The sequence below is a fragment of the Balaenoptera physalus genome (genome assembly GCF_965194825.1).
Source record: "Balaenoptera physalus genome assembly, chromosome: 8".
NCBI classification, from domain to species: Eukaryota; Metazoa; Chordata; class Mammalia; order Artiodactyla; family Balaenopteridae; genus Balaenoptera; species Balaenoptera physalus.
In genome coordinates, this window is record NC_138887.1 from 53,050,854 (window position 1) to 53,067,000 (window position 16,147).

Sequence of the window (16,147 nt, forward strand, 5' to 3'; positions counted from 1 at the left end):
TAAATTATAATGAAATGTTGGTTACAAAGGCTATAGTATAACTTGTTCTCCAACCTGTAAATAGTAACAGTCATTTGGTAAAAGCAGGAAAATTAGCCATTCATAGTAGATAGGTAACTCAAATAAACGTATCCTTATTTCTTCCCGTATTTTGTCAGGTGGATGACAATATTCCACTTAGGGTAATGCTGCTTCTCATGGATGAAGTATTCGACTTAAAAGAGAGAAATCAGTGGTTGCGAAGGAATATCAAAAACCTACTTCAGCAGCTTATTAGAGCCACATATGGTGATACTATTAATAGGTACCACTTTTTTTTCTTAAACTACTTAGAGCTGATCTTACTTAGCTTTTGAAGTTTTACTTCTGGAAGTAGATTGCTCAACCTTCTGTAGGGGAATTTCCTTCTCTGGGTCTTTGAAGATCATTAAAGCAGACTCTTGCTCTCAGAGATAATCTTCATACAAATTAAGTTGCTTACTCCATGGAAGTAATGTTTCTTTATTTTATTCACCTTCTAAAATCTTGACCTTACTCATTTGAATTTCTTTGCTTTCAGAAAAATAGTTGACCATGTTGACTGGATGACCTCACCTGAGCAAGTAGCCGACTTAGTGAAACGTTTCAGGTATGTCTTAAGACACAGTCACTTCTTTCAGATAGTACAGAGTTGAACATTGTTATCACTAACTTTCATTGCATTCCTTCTCTTCCTGGCCTTACAGTTGGTGTTAGTCATCACTGATGAGCAAAAAGACTTGCAAGAATTATAAACATTTGTCCCATGGACCTATTCATATTTGTTTTTTTAAAACCAGAATAGAAAAAAGTGTAAATGAAAAATCTTTAAGATGTTAGGCTACATTTTATCATAGTAATGTGGCTTTAAAATAATGGAAATATTAATGTAGACATGGTATGGTCATATAATCAGGTTACCTAGTTTCCAGGATTAATTTTTCTCAGTTGTATTTGCTAACCTTGATTTGATTGATTGATTGATTGATTGATTGATTGATTGGCTGGCTGGCTACCTGGGGTCTTCATTGCTGCATGCTGGCTTTCTCTAGTTGCTGCGAGCGGGGACTACTCTTAGTTGTGGTGCGTGGGCTTCTCATTGCAGTGGCTTCTCTTGTTACGGAGCATGGCCTCTAGGTGGGCGGGCTTCAGTAGTTGCAGCACGTGGGCTCAGTAGTTGTGGCATGTGGGCTCAGTAGTTGCAGCACGTGGGCTCAGTAGTTGCGGCACATGGGCTTAGTTGCTCCGTGGCATGTGGGATCTTCCCAGACCAGGGATCGAACCCATATCCCCTGCATTGGCAGGCGGATTCTTAACCACTGCACCACCAGGGGAGTCCCCACTAACCTTGATTTTAAATGAAGAATTTTAGAAATATGTATGTCCACGGTCTAAATTTTTATTAACTATTTGAACCTCTGAAAAGGTTCAAATTAAGAGTAATGATACTCCAATTCATATGTTCATTCTGCAAAAATATTCTGAGCCCCTTCTCTGTGTCTAGCCCTCTTACCAGGGACTGAGGGGTAAGGTTCAGTCCCTTCAAGGAAAGCATGCCATGGCAGAGAAATAAACGTCTTTTCTAAAAATGAGAGATAAGCAAGGCATAAACATTCATGGCATCACGTACTTTGAAGTAACAGAAAGAAGGGAACTGTCAGTATCGAACACTGTTTACTCGGCACTGTCCAACTACTTTACGTACACTTTCTGATTTTATCCTATTTTACGAGATAGGGATTTTTGTCTCCGTTTTGTTACAAGGAAATTGAGGATTTGAGAAGTTAAGCAGCTTGCCCAAAGCCTCATGTGCTGGACAGTGGGGAAACAGGTCTCTCTAATCTGAAGCTAAGTTTCTCCTCACTATATACCGTACTGTTTCTAAAAGCTGTACCACCTGCCTGGCACCTTCATTCTGTTTCAGGGTGGGTAAATATTGTTCTTCTGGAGCACTGATTCTCAACCTTGCCTGCACACTGGAATCACTTGGAGAGCTTTAAAAAGTACTAATGCTTAGGTCCCATCTGCAAACAGTCTGATTTAATTAATCTGGTGGAGGTCCTGGTCCTTAAGCTCTTTTAAAGCTCCCAGGTGTTTTCTAATGTGCAGTCAGAGTTAAGAAGGACTACTCTGGGCAGTCTCTCTCTCTCAGACCAAATTCCCAGATGGAAGCTTAGTTACTGTGCTCAATTCCTTCCTTTGGCCTGAGAACTAGGGAACAGGAATCAAGCACACTGTGAAAGTAAAGGAGACTGGATTAAATATGTGAAAGAAACATGGTAATCAATACAGCTCTAAGGTGTGGGTGCAGAATTTGTTTTATATTGGCTTAGTTTTGAGTTATTCCAGGGCATACTTCTGTTATTTTTTTCTTGTATATATCCTTTTACACCTAAAATTGAACCCTGTACGTAGTTACTGTTTGTTGAATATCACACCTATATAAAATTTCAGAAGTGTTTCTTTCCTTTTTCTGTTTACATTTGTGTTTTCTGTAGAAAATTGGAATAATTTTACCAACTTGTATCATTAGAAAATGAAAATGTTTACAAAATTTATTTAATCTTTTTAAATAGAGATGCCTTTTGGCCAAATGGCATTTTAGCAGAGACTGTTCCATGCAGAGATAAAGCTATTCGAATGAGAACAAGAGTTGCAGGAAAAACTAAATTACTTTCAATTATGCCAGGTAAGTGAACATTTTTAGTATAAATCTTATTAATTTGTACTTATTCTGAATTTAAGGCATTGAGCATGCTAAGTATAGCTGCCTTTTGACTATAATAACTATCATTTGATGGCTTATCATACACTAGGCACTGTGCTAGGCATTTCTCATATATCTTTAACTAATCCTCAAAACATTATGAAGCCTAGGTACTGTTAACATCACAGCTTTATATGTGAGGAAACAGAAGCTCAAAGGGGTTAGGTGAGTCACCCAAGGTTTATAGCTAGTAAGTGAGTGTTGGGACTCTGACTCAGCTCTGAGTTCCTTGAAAGCCACTGCTTTCAACCACTTGAAGAAAAAGTGTTGCTTTTAACCACTTCACTTTGCTGCCTTGAAACATTCTGAGAATGAAGTTGATGATAAATTCTGGGACAGATGAAAGGGCTGATAAAAGTATATGAAGTATGAGGTTTTCAGGAAGAATATTTGTTCTACTTAAGAGAACAAACACATTTTTTCAAAGAATCCCTTTGAAACAACTGATTGGCCCAGTCTTAATCTTTACTAAAACATGATCCTAAAGAAAGTGTACATAGTGGCATTCTGTTGGTCTGATTTGAGTTACTTTAGAACACTGCTGTCTCACTAATTTAGATTCACTTCGTCTGTTTTGTCTTCTCTCAATAAGAGCAGTTTTGTGTAGTTGGGTGGTTGTTTGATCTCTTCTTTGGTTATAAATATCTTTGAAAATACCTAGATATCTCTTCTCCACATTTTAATTGTGGATGTAGAGAATAGAAAAATATTTAAGTTCTCAATATCTATTTCTTTTCATATAATTTTATTTTTAATTTAAACTATATTTTCACCATAGATTTTAATCAGCTTTCTCTTCTGACAGTTAAGTTGGAAATTTGCCACATAGCTATTTATTCTGCCCTATAGACTATACTGTTGCATTTGGAGATAAAAAGCAAGTTACAGAAATAACATTTTAGAAAAATGAAAAGAAACAATAACCTAGGATATTAATATACTGTTAGAATAAACCAGATGGTGCTATAGACTGACTCAGTTATGTGGCTGGAAGAAATCTTAATGCATTTATACAGTAAATATTTATTGAGAGCCTTTCATGAGCCAGACACTATTCTTTACACTTATCATTGCCTTCTTGGAGTTTACATTCTACTAAGGAGACACAGAAAACAGATGAAAGAAATAGATAAAGCACAGTATGTTGGATAGTGGTAAGTGCTGAGGAGACAGATAGTGCAGGAAAAGGGAGGTGTCAGATGAGTTGCAGTTGCAGACAGGGTAGCCATTGGGGGACTCCCTGAGATGATGACACTTATGTGAAGACTTGACGGAAGTGAGGATAGATGTAAAAGTATATATTTTTATATATACATAATCCCTCACCTGTTTTTTAGTAAACTTAAAAACTATTTGCTTTAAATTATATTGTACCCTAGTTAGAAATATACATTTTGGAAGTTGCATGTTTCTTTCGAAAGCAATAAAGTATTGCTTTTGAGGCCCCTGCTATAGTGGCCCTGACTATGAATAATTAAGAATAATAATAGGAGATTGGTTCAAGATGGCGGAGTAGAAGGACGTGCTCTCACTCCCTCTTGCGAGAGCACCGGAATCACAACTAACTGCTGAATAGTCATCGACAGGAAGACACTGGAACTCACCAAAAAAGATACCCCACATCCACAGACAAAGGAGAAGCCACAATGAGACGGTAGGAGGGGCGCAATCACAATAAAATCAAATCCCATAACTGCTGGGTGAGTGACTCACAAACTGGAGGACACTTATACCATGGAAGTCCACCCACTGGAGTGAAGGTTCTGAGCCCCCCATCAGGCTTCCCAACCTAGGGGTCTGGCAACAGGAGGAGGAATTCCTAGAGAATCAGACTTTGAAGGCTGGCGGGATTTGATTACAGGACCTCGACAGGACTGGGGGAAACAGAGACTCCACACACAAAGTAGTGTGTGCATCGGGACCCAGGGGAAGGAGCAGTGACACCATAGAAGACTGAACCAGACCTACCTGCTAGTGTTGGAGGGTCTCCTGCAGAGGCGGGGGGGTGGCTGTGTCTCACTGTGAGGACAAGGAAACTGGCAACAGAAGTTCTGGGAAGTACTCCTTGGCGTCAGCCCTCCCAGAGTCTGCCATTAACCCCACCAAAGAGCCCAGGTAGGCTCCAGTGTTGGGTCGCCTCAGGCCAAAAACCAACAGGGAGGGAATCCAGCCCCACCCATCAGCAGACAAGCTGATTAAAGTTTTACTGAGCTCTGCCCAGTAAAACAGCCAGCTCTATCCACCACCAGTCGCTCCCATCAGGAAACTTGCACAAACCTGTTAGATAGCCTCATCCACCAGAGGGCAGACAGCAGAAGCAAGGAGAACTACAATCCTGCCTGTGGAACATAAACCACATTCACAGAAAGATAGACAAGATGAAAAGGCTGAGAGCTATGTGCCAGATGAAGGAACAAGATAAAACCCCAGAAAAACAACTAAATGAAGTGGAGATAGGCAACCTTCCAGAAAAAGAATTCACAATAATGGTAGTGAAGATGATCCAGGACCTCGGAAAAAGAATGGAGGCAACGATCGAGAAGATGCAAGAAATGTTTAACAAAGACCTGGAAGAATTAAAGAACAAACAAACAGAGATGAACAATACAATAACTGAAATGAAAAATACACTAGAAGGAATCAATAGCAGAATAACTGAGGCAGAAGAACGGATAAGTGACCTGGAAGACAGAATGATGGAATTCACTGCTGCGGAACAGAATAAAGAAAAAAGAATGAAAAGAAATGAAGACAGCCTAAGAGACGTCTGGGACAACATTAAATGCAACAACATTCACATTACAGGGGTCCCAGAAGGAGAAGAGAGAGAGAAAGGACCTGAGAAAATATTTGAAGAGATTATAGTCGAAAACTTCCCTAACATGGGAAAGGAAATAGCCACCTAAGTCCAGGAAGCTCAGAGAGCAAAAATTAAAGACAAAGAAAAATTACTGAATGCAGCAAGGGAAAAACGACAAATGACATACAAGGCAACTCCCATAAGGTTAACAGCTGATTTCTCAGCAGAAACTCTACAAGCCAGAAGGGAGTGGCATGACATATTTAAAGTGATGAAACGGAAGAACGCACAACCAAGATTACTCTACCCGGCAAGGATCTCATTCTGATTCACTGGAGAAATCAAAAGCTTTACAGACAAGCAAAAGCTAAGAGAATTCACCACCACCATACCAGCTCTACAACAAATGCTAAAGGAACTTCTCTGGGTGGGAAACACAAGTGAAGAAAAGAACTTATAGAAACAAACCCAAAACAATTAAGAAAATGGTAATAGGAACATACATATCGTAACTACCTTAAATGTGTATGGATTAAATGCTCTAACCAAAAGACACAGGCTCACTGAATGGATACAAAAATAAGACCCATATATGTGCTGTCTACAAGAGACCCACTTCAGACCTAGGGACACATCCAGACTGAAAGTGAGGGGATAGAAAAAGATATTCCATGCAAATGGAAATCAAAAGAAAGCTGGAGTAGCAATACTCATATCAGATAAAATAGACTTTAAATTAAAGAATGTTACAAGAGACAAGGAAGGACACTACATAATGATCGAGGGATCAATCCAAGAAGAAGATATAACAATTATAAATATATATGCACCCAACATAGGAGCACCTCAATACATAAGGCAACTGCTAACAGCTATAAAAGAGGAAATCGACATTAACACAGTAATAGTGGGGGACTTTAACACCTCACTTACACCAATGGACAGATCATCCAAACAGAAAATTAATAAGGAAACACAAGCTTTAAATGACACAATAGACCAGATAGATTTAATTGATATTTATAGGGCATGCCATCCAAAAACAGCAGATTACACTTTCTTCTCAAGTGCGCACGGAACATTCTCCAGGATTGATCATATCTTGGGGTCCCAAATCAAGCCTCAGTAAATTTAAGAAAATTGAAATCATATCAAGCATCTTTTCTGATCACAGTGCTATGAGATTAGATATCAATTACAGGGAAAAAAATGTAAAAAACACAAACATGGAGGCTAAACAATATGTTACTAAATAACCAAGAGGTCACAGAGGAAATCAAAAAATACCTAGAGACAAATGACGACGAAAACACTACGATCCAAAACCTATGGGATGCAGCAAAAGCAGTTCTAAGAGGGAAGTCTATAGCAATACAGTCCTACCTCAAGAAACAACAAACATCTCAAACAATCTAACCTTACACCTAAAAGAACTAGAGAAAGAAGAACAAACAAAACCCAAAGTTAGTAGAAGGAAAGAAATCATAAAGATCAGAGCAGAAATAAATGAAATATAAACAAAGGAAACAATAGCAAAGATCAATAAAACTAAAAGCTGGTTCTTTGAGAAGATAAACAAAATTGATAAACCATTAGCCAGACTCATCAAGAAAAAGAGGGAGAAGACTCAAATCATGAAAATTAGAAATGAAAAAGGAGAAGTTACCACAGACACCACAGAAATACAAAGCATCCTAAGAGACTACTACAAGCAACTCTATGCCAATAAAATGGACAACCTGGAAGAAATGGACAAATTCTTAGAAAGGTATAACCTTCCAAGACTGAACCAGGAAGAAATAGAAAATATGAACAGACCAATCACAAGTAATGAAATTGAAACTGTGATTAAAAATCTTCCAACAAACAAAAGTCCAGGACCAGATGGCTTCACAGGTGAATTCTATCAGACATTTAGAGAACAGCTAACACCCATCCTTCTCAAACTCTTCCAAAGAATTGCAGAGGAAGGAACACTCCCAAACTCATTCTACAAGACCACCATCACCCTGATACCAAAACCAGACAAAGATAATACAAAAAATGAAAATTACAGACCAATATCACTGATGAATAAAGATGCAGAAATCCTCAACAAAATGCTAGCAAGAAGAATCCAACAGCACGTTAAAAGGGTCATACACCATGATCAAGTGGGATTTATCCCAGGGATGCAAGGATTCTTCATTATACGCAAATCAATCAATGAGTTACACCATATTAACAAATTGAAGGAGAAAAACCATATATGCTCATCTCAGTAGATGCAGAAAAAGCTTTGACAAAATTCAACACCCACTTATGATAAAAACTCTCCAGAAAGTAGGCATAGAGGGAACCTACCTCAACATAATAAAGGCAATATACGACAAACTCACAGCAAACATCATTCTCAATGGTGAAAAACTGAAAGCATTTCCTCTAAGATCAGGAACAAGACAAGGATGTCCACTCTCACCACTCTTATTCAACATAGTTTTGAAAGTCCTAGCCACAGCAATTAGAGAAGAAAAAGAAATAAAAGGAATCCAAATCAGAAAAGAAGTAAAGCTGTCACTGTTTGCAGATGACATGATACTATACCTAGAGAATCCTAAAGATGCCACCAGAAAACTACTAGAGCTAATCAATGAATTTGGTAAAGTTGCAGGATACAAAATTAATGTACAGAAATCTCTTGCATTCCTATACACTAATGATGAAAAATCTGAAAGAGAAATTAAGGAAACACTCCCGTTTACCATTGCAACAAAAAGAATAAAATACCTAGGAATAAACGTAGCTAAGGAGACCAAAGACCTGTATGCAGAAAACTATAAGACACTGATGAAAGAAACTAAAGACGATACAAACAAATGGAGAGATATACCATGTCATTGGATTGGAAGAATCAATATTGTGAAAATGACTATACTACCCAAAGCAATGTACAGATTCAGTGCAATCCCTATCAAATTACCAGTGGCATTTTTTACAGAACTAGAACAAAAAATCTTAAAATTTATATGAGGACACAAAAGACCCCGAATAGCCAAAGTGGTCTTGAGGGAAAAAAACGGAGCTGGAGGAATCAGGCTCCCAGACTTCCATCTATACTACAAAGCTACAGTAATCAAGAAAATATGGTACTGGCACAAAGACAGAAATATAGATCAATGGAATAGGATAGAAATCCCAGAGATAAACCCATTCACCTGTGGTCAACTAATCTATGACAAAGGAGGCAAGGATATACAATGGAGAAAAGACAGGCTCTTCCATAAGTGGTGCTGGGAGAACTGGACAGCTACATGTAAAAGAATGAAATTAGAACACTCCCTAACACCGTACACAAAAATAAACTCAAAATGGATTCGAAACCTAAATGTAAGACCGGACACTATAAAACTCTTAGAGGAAAACGTAGGAAGAACACTCTTTGACATAAATCACAGCAGGATCTTTTTTGATCCACCTCCTAGAGTAATGGAAATAAAAACAAAAATAAACAAATGGGACCTAATGAAACTTAAAAGCTTTTGCACAGCAAAGGGAAGCATAAACAAGACAAAAAGACAACCCTCAGAATGGGAGAAAATATTTGCAAACAAATCAACGGAGAAAGGATTAATCTCCAAAATATGTAAACAGCTCATGCAGCTCAATATTAAAAAAACAAACAACCCAATCCAAAAATGGGCAGAAGACCTAAATAGACATTTCTCCAAAGAAGACATACAGATGGCCAAGAAGCACATGAAAAGCTGCTCAACATCACTGATTATTAGAGAAATGCAAATCAAAACTACAATGAGGTATCACCTCACACCAGTTAGAATGGGCATCATCAGAAAATCTACAAACAACAAATGCTGGAGAGGGTGTGGAGAAAAGGGAACCCTCTTGCACTGTTTGTGGGAATGTAAGTTGATACAGCCACTATGGAGAACAGTATGGAGGTTCCTTAAAAAACTAAAAATAGAATTACCATATGACCCAGCAATCCCACTACTGGGCATATACCCAGAGAAAACCAGAATTCAAAAAGACACATGCACCCCAATGTTCATTGCAGCACTATTTACAATAGCCAGGTCATGGAACCAACCTAAATGCCCATCGACAGACGAATGGGTAAAGAAGATGTGGTGCATATATACAATGGAATATTACTCAGCCATAAAAAGGAACGAAATTGGGCATTTGTAGAGACGTGGCTGGATCTAGAGACTGTCATACAGAGTGAAGTAAGTCAGAAAGAGAAAAGCAAATATCATATATTAATGCATATATGTGGAACCTAGAAAATATGGTACAGATGATCCGGTTTGCAGGGCAGAAATAGAGACACAGATGCAGAGAACAAACGTTATGGACACCAAGGGGGGAAAGGAGCCAGGGGGTGGTGGTGGTGGTGGTGTGATGAATTGGGCGATTGGGATTGACATGTATACACTGATGTGTATAAAATGGATGACAAATAAGAACCTGCTGTATAAAAAAATAAAATAAAATTCAAGAATAAAAGAGGAAAAACAAAAAAGAATAATACATGGTGTTCCCATATTTATGTGTCTCTAGTAACTTCCTGTTGCCTATGAGTAAACTCCAAACTTGCTTACCCTGACAGTCACATTACTGTCAGTTTTCCATTTTTTTCACCACTTTCTCTTACAGGAATCCTAAAATTCAATCAAACTTTACTACCCCATTTCTTGAGCCTGTCTTGTTTTCGTTTCCACTTAGTGCTCATTTGTTCATTCCTGTTCTTAAATCCTTCATCTGTTTGCACCTATGAAAATGCTGCCCAGGTAGCAAAATCTACTTCAGTTGTCACTTCCTTGAAGGGAACCTTTCCTTGTTAACTCATGTTGCATTCCCCCCTTGTGTCTTTATGCTTTTAGTATTTTAATGGCACTGTTTCTGTGTTGCAAGTTTTTTGAAATCATAGATCAACTTTCACACATTTTCTTATATTTCTCACTGTGCATTAAATGTAGTAAGAGTATGTGTATAGTGTTTTAGAGTTTACAGATCACTTTTCACATTATCTCATCAAGTGTTTATAAATTCTTACAGTTATAATGATATTGGTTATTATAAATTCCCATTTTATAGATGAGGATGCAAACTCAGGGTGGGTGAGTTATCTTATAGGTATTAAGGGACAAGATTACAACTCTAATTTGGGGTTTCCTACTTTCTCCTGTGCTGTATTTGTCTCACAGTATCTATTGCGTAAGTGCATGCATGCTTGCAAACGTATATAAGTTTTAAGTCCGTTATTAAACTTATGTTAAGGTCATTAACTGAATACTTGCTATTTATCAGTTACTCTGCTTTGTACTTTACATACTTGGCATAGTTTAGGCCTTGGGTTTCCTTTGAATAATGAATTGTGTTTATTTCCCCTCTCCCCCGCTTCATTTAGATGAACTGAAGCACATTATTGGGGCTGAGACAACACGGAAAGGTATTCTTCGTGTTTTTGAAATGTTTCAGCACAACCAGTTAAATAGGAGGATGGTTTATGTCTTTTTGGAAGGCTTTTTGGAAACCTTATTTCCACAGTATAAATTCCGTGAACTTTTCAACAGACTGCATTCACGGTCAAAGCAGATGCAGAAATATAAACAGAAACTTCAAACTACTCAAGCGCCTTCTTTACAGAAAAGGTGACACTCCAATCTATGAAGCTGGTGTTCGTTTTGTCCAGGACTGATGATATGGACGGATCTTCTGGGGCTTAACTCATATACTGTTGTGTCTGCACCAGTCTTTTAGTGTCTCAAAATAGATTGTTAATACATCCACAAGACTGTGGTTCTTCTCATCCTTGTCTATTATCCAGCCACTACCAAGAGAGATTTCTGTGTCTTAAATGATTTGGTGCATATTTTTGCAACACTGAGAGGATACTGCCCCCATCTCAAGCAAGAATGATGTTGGTCTCTTCCGTTTCAAACTAATCAGCATTCTCCAGCAATGACAAAGTGCCAGAGTGTATATATGAGAGCTAAGGAAAGCACAAAACGAGTTCACAGATAAATTGGCTGATTTGTTTTACAGTGGGAAACTGTGCAATGTACTATTTGGAGGGATTTGTTTTGCATAATGATTTTATAGGTCTTTTTCAGAATTTTGATATAGTGTAGATAGCCGGGTGAGTGATCTTTGGAACATCTGTTTCAGGTCTAGGGAAAGTGACAGAATGCCCTTAAAGTATGAAGTAACATTATATCCAAATTACAGTTTTGTGACATAAAGTAAAAACCTAGTATAAAAACCAGTCAAAACAAAAATTTCGTTGGATTTGTTATTCATTATTGGTAGAAAACAGATTTTAATTGATTCTTATGTGTCTTAAGGGCTCTATTTTGCTCTTACAGTACTCAGTCATAAGCTTTATTTTGGCATTCTGTGTGTAAAAAGAAGCATATGATGGCTCTTATTTAAGTTTCAGCGAAATTATTACAGTTTTCTTTAAGAGATTACTGATTATATAATAGGGGCTATAATTTGTTGAAAGAACTGCCAAATACTTCTAAAAATGTGGAAATTTAAAAAACAGTACTCTATTGAAAGTTACTATATGATGATTTTAAATTGTGTGATCTAGACATACGTTAGGTGATTGCAAAAGTAGCAAATCAAAGGATTAAATGAGTTTATTAGTCGTATGTAAACATACAAATTCTTAACTCTATTATAGTGTACATATATGAAAATAAATAATGAAAACAACTATAATATTTTTTAAAATAGGCTTTATTTATATTTTGCATAATGTAAAATTCTACTAAATAAAGCAAGTTGGCAAAACCCCTCGGTGTATACATTTAAGTCCCTAAAATAATTTTATACCAACAACAACAAAATACCTTTTCCAGTTTTGGAGCCTCTGCATTTCCTATAGTTTTCTCATTCTCCATTTGTCAATCTTGGAAGTCTTCATATGTTTTGTATGCAGGATTTCTGCATAGTTTTAAACTTCCACTGACTAAGGGTTTGGGCGTGTCAGCGTTTTTTGTTTTAAAATTATTTAACACTAAAACCTTAAAATAGTGAAGCTATTTATCAGACCACTGAGCCAAGATGTTGGTATTAAAAGAACGTCCGGGTGCTTAAGATAAAGGGACAGAGTATTGGTATCCCAGTTGTTTGGGAGCTTTAAGATTGGAACAAGATGTTATTGTCTTGTTCTCACTGAGATCCTACTTACAAAGTGAAGCTGAATAAAATAAAGCCTTCCTTTAAAGCTTTATAATAATAATCATATTTATTAATAATGCTGTTGTGCATACTTATAGTATGCATATTTTCAGCCTGTGTTGCATGTCTTCAGAATTATGTAAATGAAATCCCTTTCATTTAAACTTCCAAATGAGAAAAGATCCTTATTGACTCTGGTGGAAGATATAATATTTCTTCTTCTCAGTGTGTCTTCCTGCCCTGGTCTCTCCTCATGCCCCAGGCTTTGGAAGAAAAGGTATGTGAAACATGTCTGTAGGAAGCATCAGCATGGCCGTAAGTGCAATGATTTTCAGATATACCCCTGCCCATTTCAAGTATATTTTTGACATAAATCTAAGAGTAAGAGCCTAGTGTGTACATGTGAAAAAGCATTTCTAGATAATGTGAGGAACGCTGGCCATCAACCAGGGAAAGAAAGGTCATGCAGGATTGTGAATTTTCATGGAGCCCTGCAAGAGAACTGCAGTCATACCAAAAACTATTTGAGTAAATGGGTTTTTAAAATAATTTTTGTTTAAAAGAGTTTATATTTCAAAAGCAGAAATGTCAAGTGGTAGTCTGTGTAAATGGTTATGCATCTTCTCCTTGCACATCTATGTTTTACATCAGAGAGAGCCGTGGTCATGCTAAAATTAGAGATACTTTTTGAATGACTTGGTCGAGCTGTGTGTAAAATATTTAACCCATAAGTCAAGTACAGTGTACTATGTTTAATAAAGTTATTACATTTAATGCATTTACTGCATATATGAATATATACATGAAGAGGCTTTATGTCTTCTGATATTTGATTTTTGAATGTGTTTTTAAGTCAGTGGTGCCTTTAGGCAAGAACCTTCTAAATTGATCATTCTTTGTTTGGGTTTTCTGACTTTTCAGGTAACATAAACTATTTAGAAACCATCACTACTAACTTATAGTTAATTCACCTAAAAAATTGATTGTATGATTTATATATAAGGGTTAGATGGGCATTTCCTATGATTAGGGTTTTCTGATAGTTGCTGAAAACAATTGTGCCATTGACTAATGGATGCACTTGGTTAGCCTTAATTTTTTTTTTTTTTTTTTTATTTAAAACCTTGAATATTTCAGTTCCTTCATTTTAAGTTTGTGCTTTGGTGTTTGGAAAAAAATCAAACAGTTAAGTGCTACCAGGAAAGTGTACCAATTTTTAAAAAATTAAGAACAATATAAGATTTCACAATCTAAAATTTTAATTTGTGCAATATTTTCATTTAATGCATGTGTATTTGAGCATTGTAAAATAAATGAATTTTTAATGTTTTGAGATCTAGTTTAAGCTGTCTTCTTAACCCAACAACTTACACTCCGTTGTTGCTGCATCCTTTTATTTAAGGACTTGTTTTAAAAGTCTTTTTGTCACTCCTTGTAAAATTCTTTTGTTATTAGTAAATTTTGCTTATAGGAGCATGGCTCCTGTATTACAAGGGAAAAATATAAAGAGCACATTTTAGAATTATAAGTGTTAAAAGATAACTTGTGCATATCATTCATTGTACAGTAAGTGTCAACTGTGTGCCTAACTATTCTATCAATACTTCTTTAACAAAGAAGAAACAACAATCAGAATGTCAGTTATTTTTATTGAACTAAAAAGAAGATTAAAAATTTTATTTGGTTTGCGTTATGTTTTGTCCATTAGAAAATACTAATAAAGTATTAACAAACCTTTTTGTTGAATTTTATTTAGTAGTGATGCATTTTTATTACTTGAAAAATGCTTGCTCAGTTGTCTTTATTATCTGTGTGTATTTTCCTTTCTTTTCATTTTAGAAATCAAGCAATTCAAGTTCCAGGTTGATAGATGAACTATTGAGTGATTACTGACTTACAGCTAACTGAATTTAATTTTTCCTTTTATGGGGCAACTAATTTACTGCCACATGTTAAAGAAACTTCATACTTCCCTACATGCAAAATTATAATTTTCTCATAGAGGAAGATCTATCTATAAGTAATCCATTAACAATTTTTGTTTGATCTCTTTTAAATTCATAGCCTGCCTGCTATTTTAGAGGTTTCATTTCTAAAGGCAATAGATTCAATACTCAGAAATGTAGCTCTGCCTAGTTGGCGATAGTCTTTGCAGGCTTCTTGGATCTATATCCACAGACTTCTCAGACATCAGGGTAGGATTACTCCTACCCTACCAGTGGCAGGCATAGTGTTTCTCAAAATGCATACTGTAAAATAGTGGTCCCTTTAAGTTGTTACTGAAGGAATAATTTTATACTTTTATGTAACTTAATGTAAATCTACATTATTCGAAACCCTAAAATGTTCCTTCACAATTCAAATGATTGTATCAAAGGTTCTGAAAAGTTATATAATGAATAACTCTGTTTAACTTTGTTTTCCTGACTTCCCAAACTTAGTTAACTACAGAATCTTTTGTCATAAATACCTATTAATAGCTTGAGGATAGTGTTCCCAAGGAACGTGGTTTAAAAAAAAAATCTTAGTAGGGGAGAAAATAAGGTGAGGCATCTTTAGTTAAAGTCTATATAGAAAAACCCATGAATTTGGGAAATGGTGTTTTGGGGTTTTTTTTTTCCTGTTTTTTTAGCTTGTCATTCGTATACAAAGTTCAGTGTTTGAAAGAAAAAGGACAATTTGAAAAATTAACAGGAGATATTGAAGTTGAATTTGGCCCTGGATACCAGAGTAATGAACTCAATGAGGGATAATAGAGTATGTCTCCTGAGAAGTAGGAAAGATATTTGCTACTTCTTAAAGATCCTTATCTTGCTGATGTGATCAAAAGAGTAGTAACTAGGAAATGCAAAGAGGAGAGAGAAATGTAATATAGGTCAGAGTTTAAAATATGTGCCAGACATTAATCCATATATAATAAGGAGATGCTATGTTTGATCTAGGAACAATGGCAGCAGCTAAGAACCTAGTACTTCACAAGAAAAACAATTCATAGAATGGAAATTATACTTAATGTCTGTTTCCCAATGCACAGTGTATGAGAATTGTATGAAATGTGACATTTTAAGTTGGCAAACATGAACTTTTACATATAATTGAGTGGAATAAAACAATAGGTCTAATTGTTTGTTGGAAAACTGCAAGACCACCCCCCTGGTGATTCACCAGGAGGCCTCTCAGGATTCGGCCTTCAGTCATACAGCAAAGATTTCTTACAGCAAAAGGATATAGAACAAGATGAAAGGGAAAGGGTGCATGGGGTGAAGTTTGAGGGAAACCAGGCACGAGCTTCCAAAGTTCCTCTCCCAATGCAGTCTTGCAGGATACACTTAATTCCCCCCAGCAATGAGTTGTGACAGCACGTGTGAAAC

General features: G+C 36.4%; 1 protein-coding gene and 1 long non-coding RNA gene across 6 annotated transcripts in view; both read left to right on the forward strand.

Annotated features, from left to right (window-relative positions):
* The window catches only part of SNX13 (sorting nexin 13), a 154,038-nt gene extending 139,929 nt beyond the window's left edge, over nt 1-14,109 (forward strand). For all 5 annotated transcript variants that reach the window (XM_082472674.1, XM_082472672.1, XM_082472673.1 and 2 more), the window contains 4 exons: nt 159-304; nt 560-628; nt 2,595-2,707; nt 10,996-14,109. In XM_082472674.1, the coding sequence (XP_082328800.1) occupies nt 159-304; nt 560-628; nt 2,595-2,707; nt 10,996-11,243 (576 nt within the window). In that variant the 3' untranslated portion in view covers nt 11,244-14,109. The remainder of the gene's footprint in view (nt 1-158; nt 305-559; nt 629-2,594; nt 2,708-10,995) is intronic.
* Nucleotides 1-16,147, forward strand: part of LOC309665945 — a 340,836-nt gene that overhangs the window by 259,232 nt on the left and 65,457 nt on the right. The gene's annotated exons all lie outside the window — the stretch shown is intronic.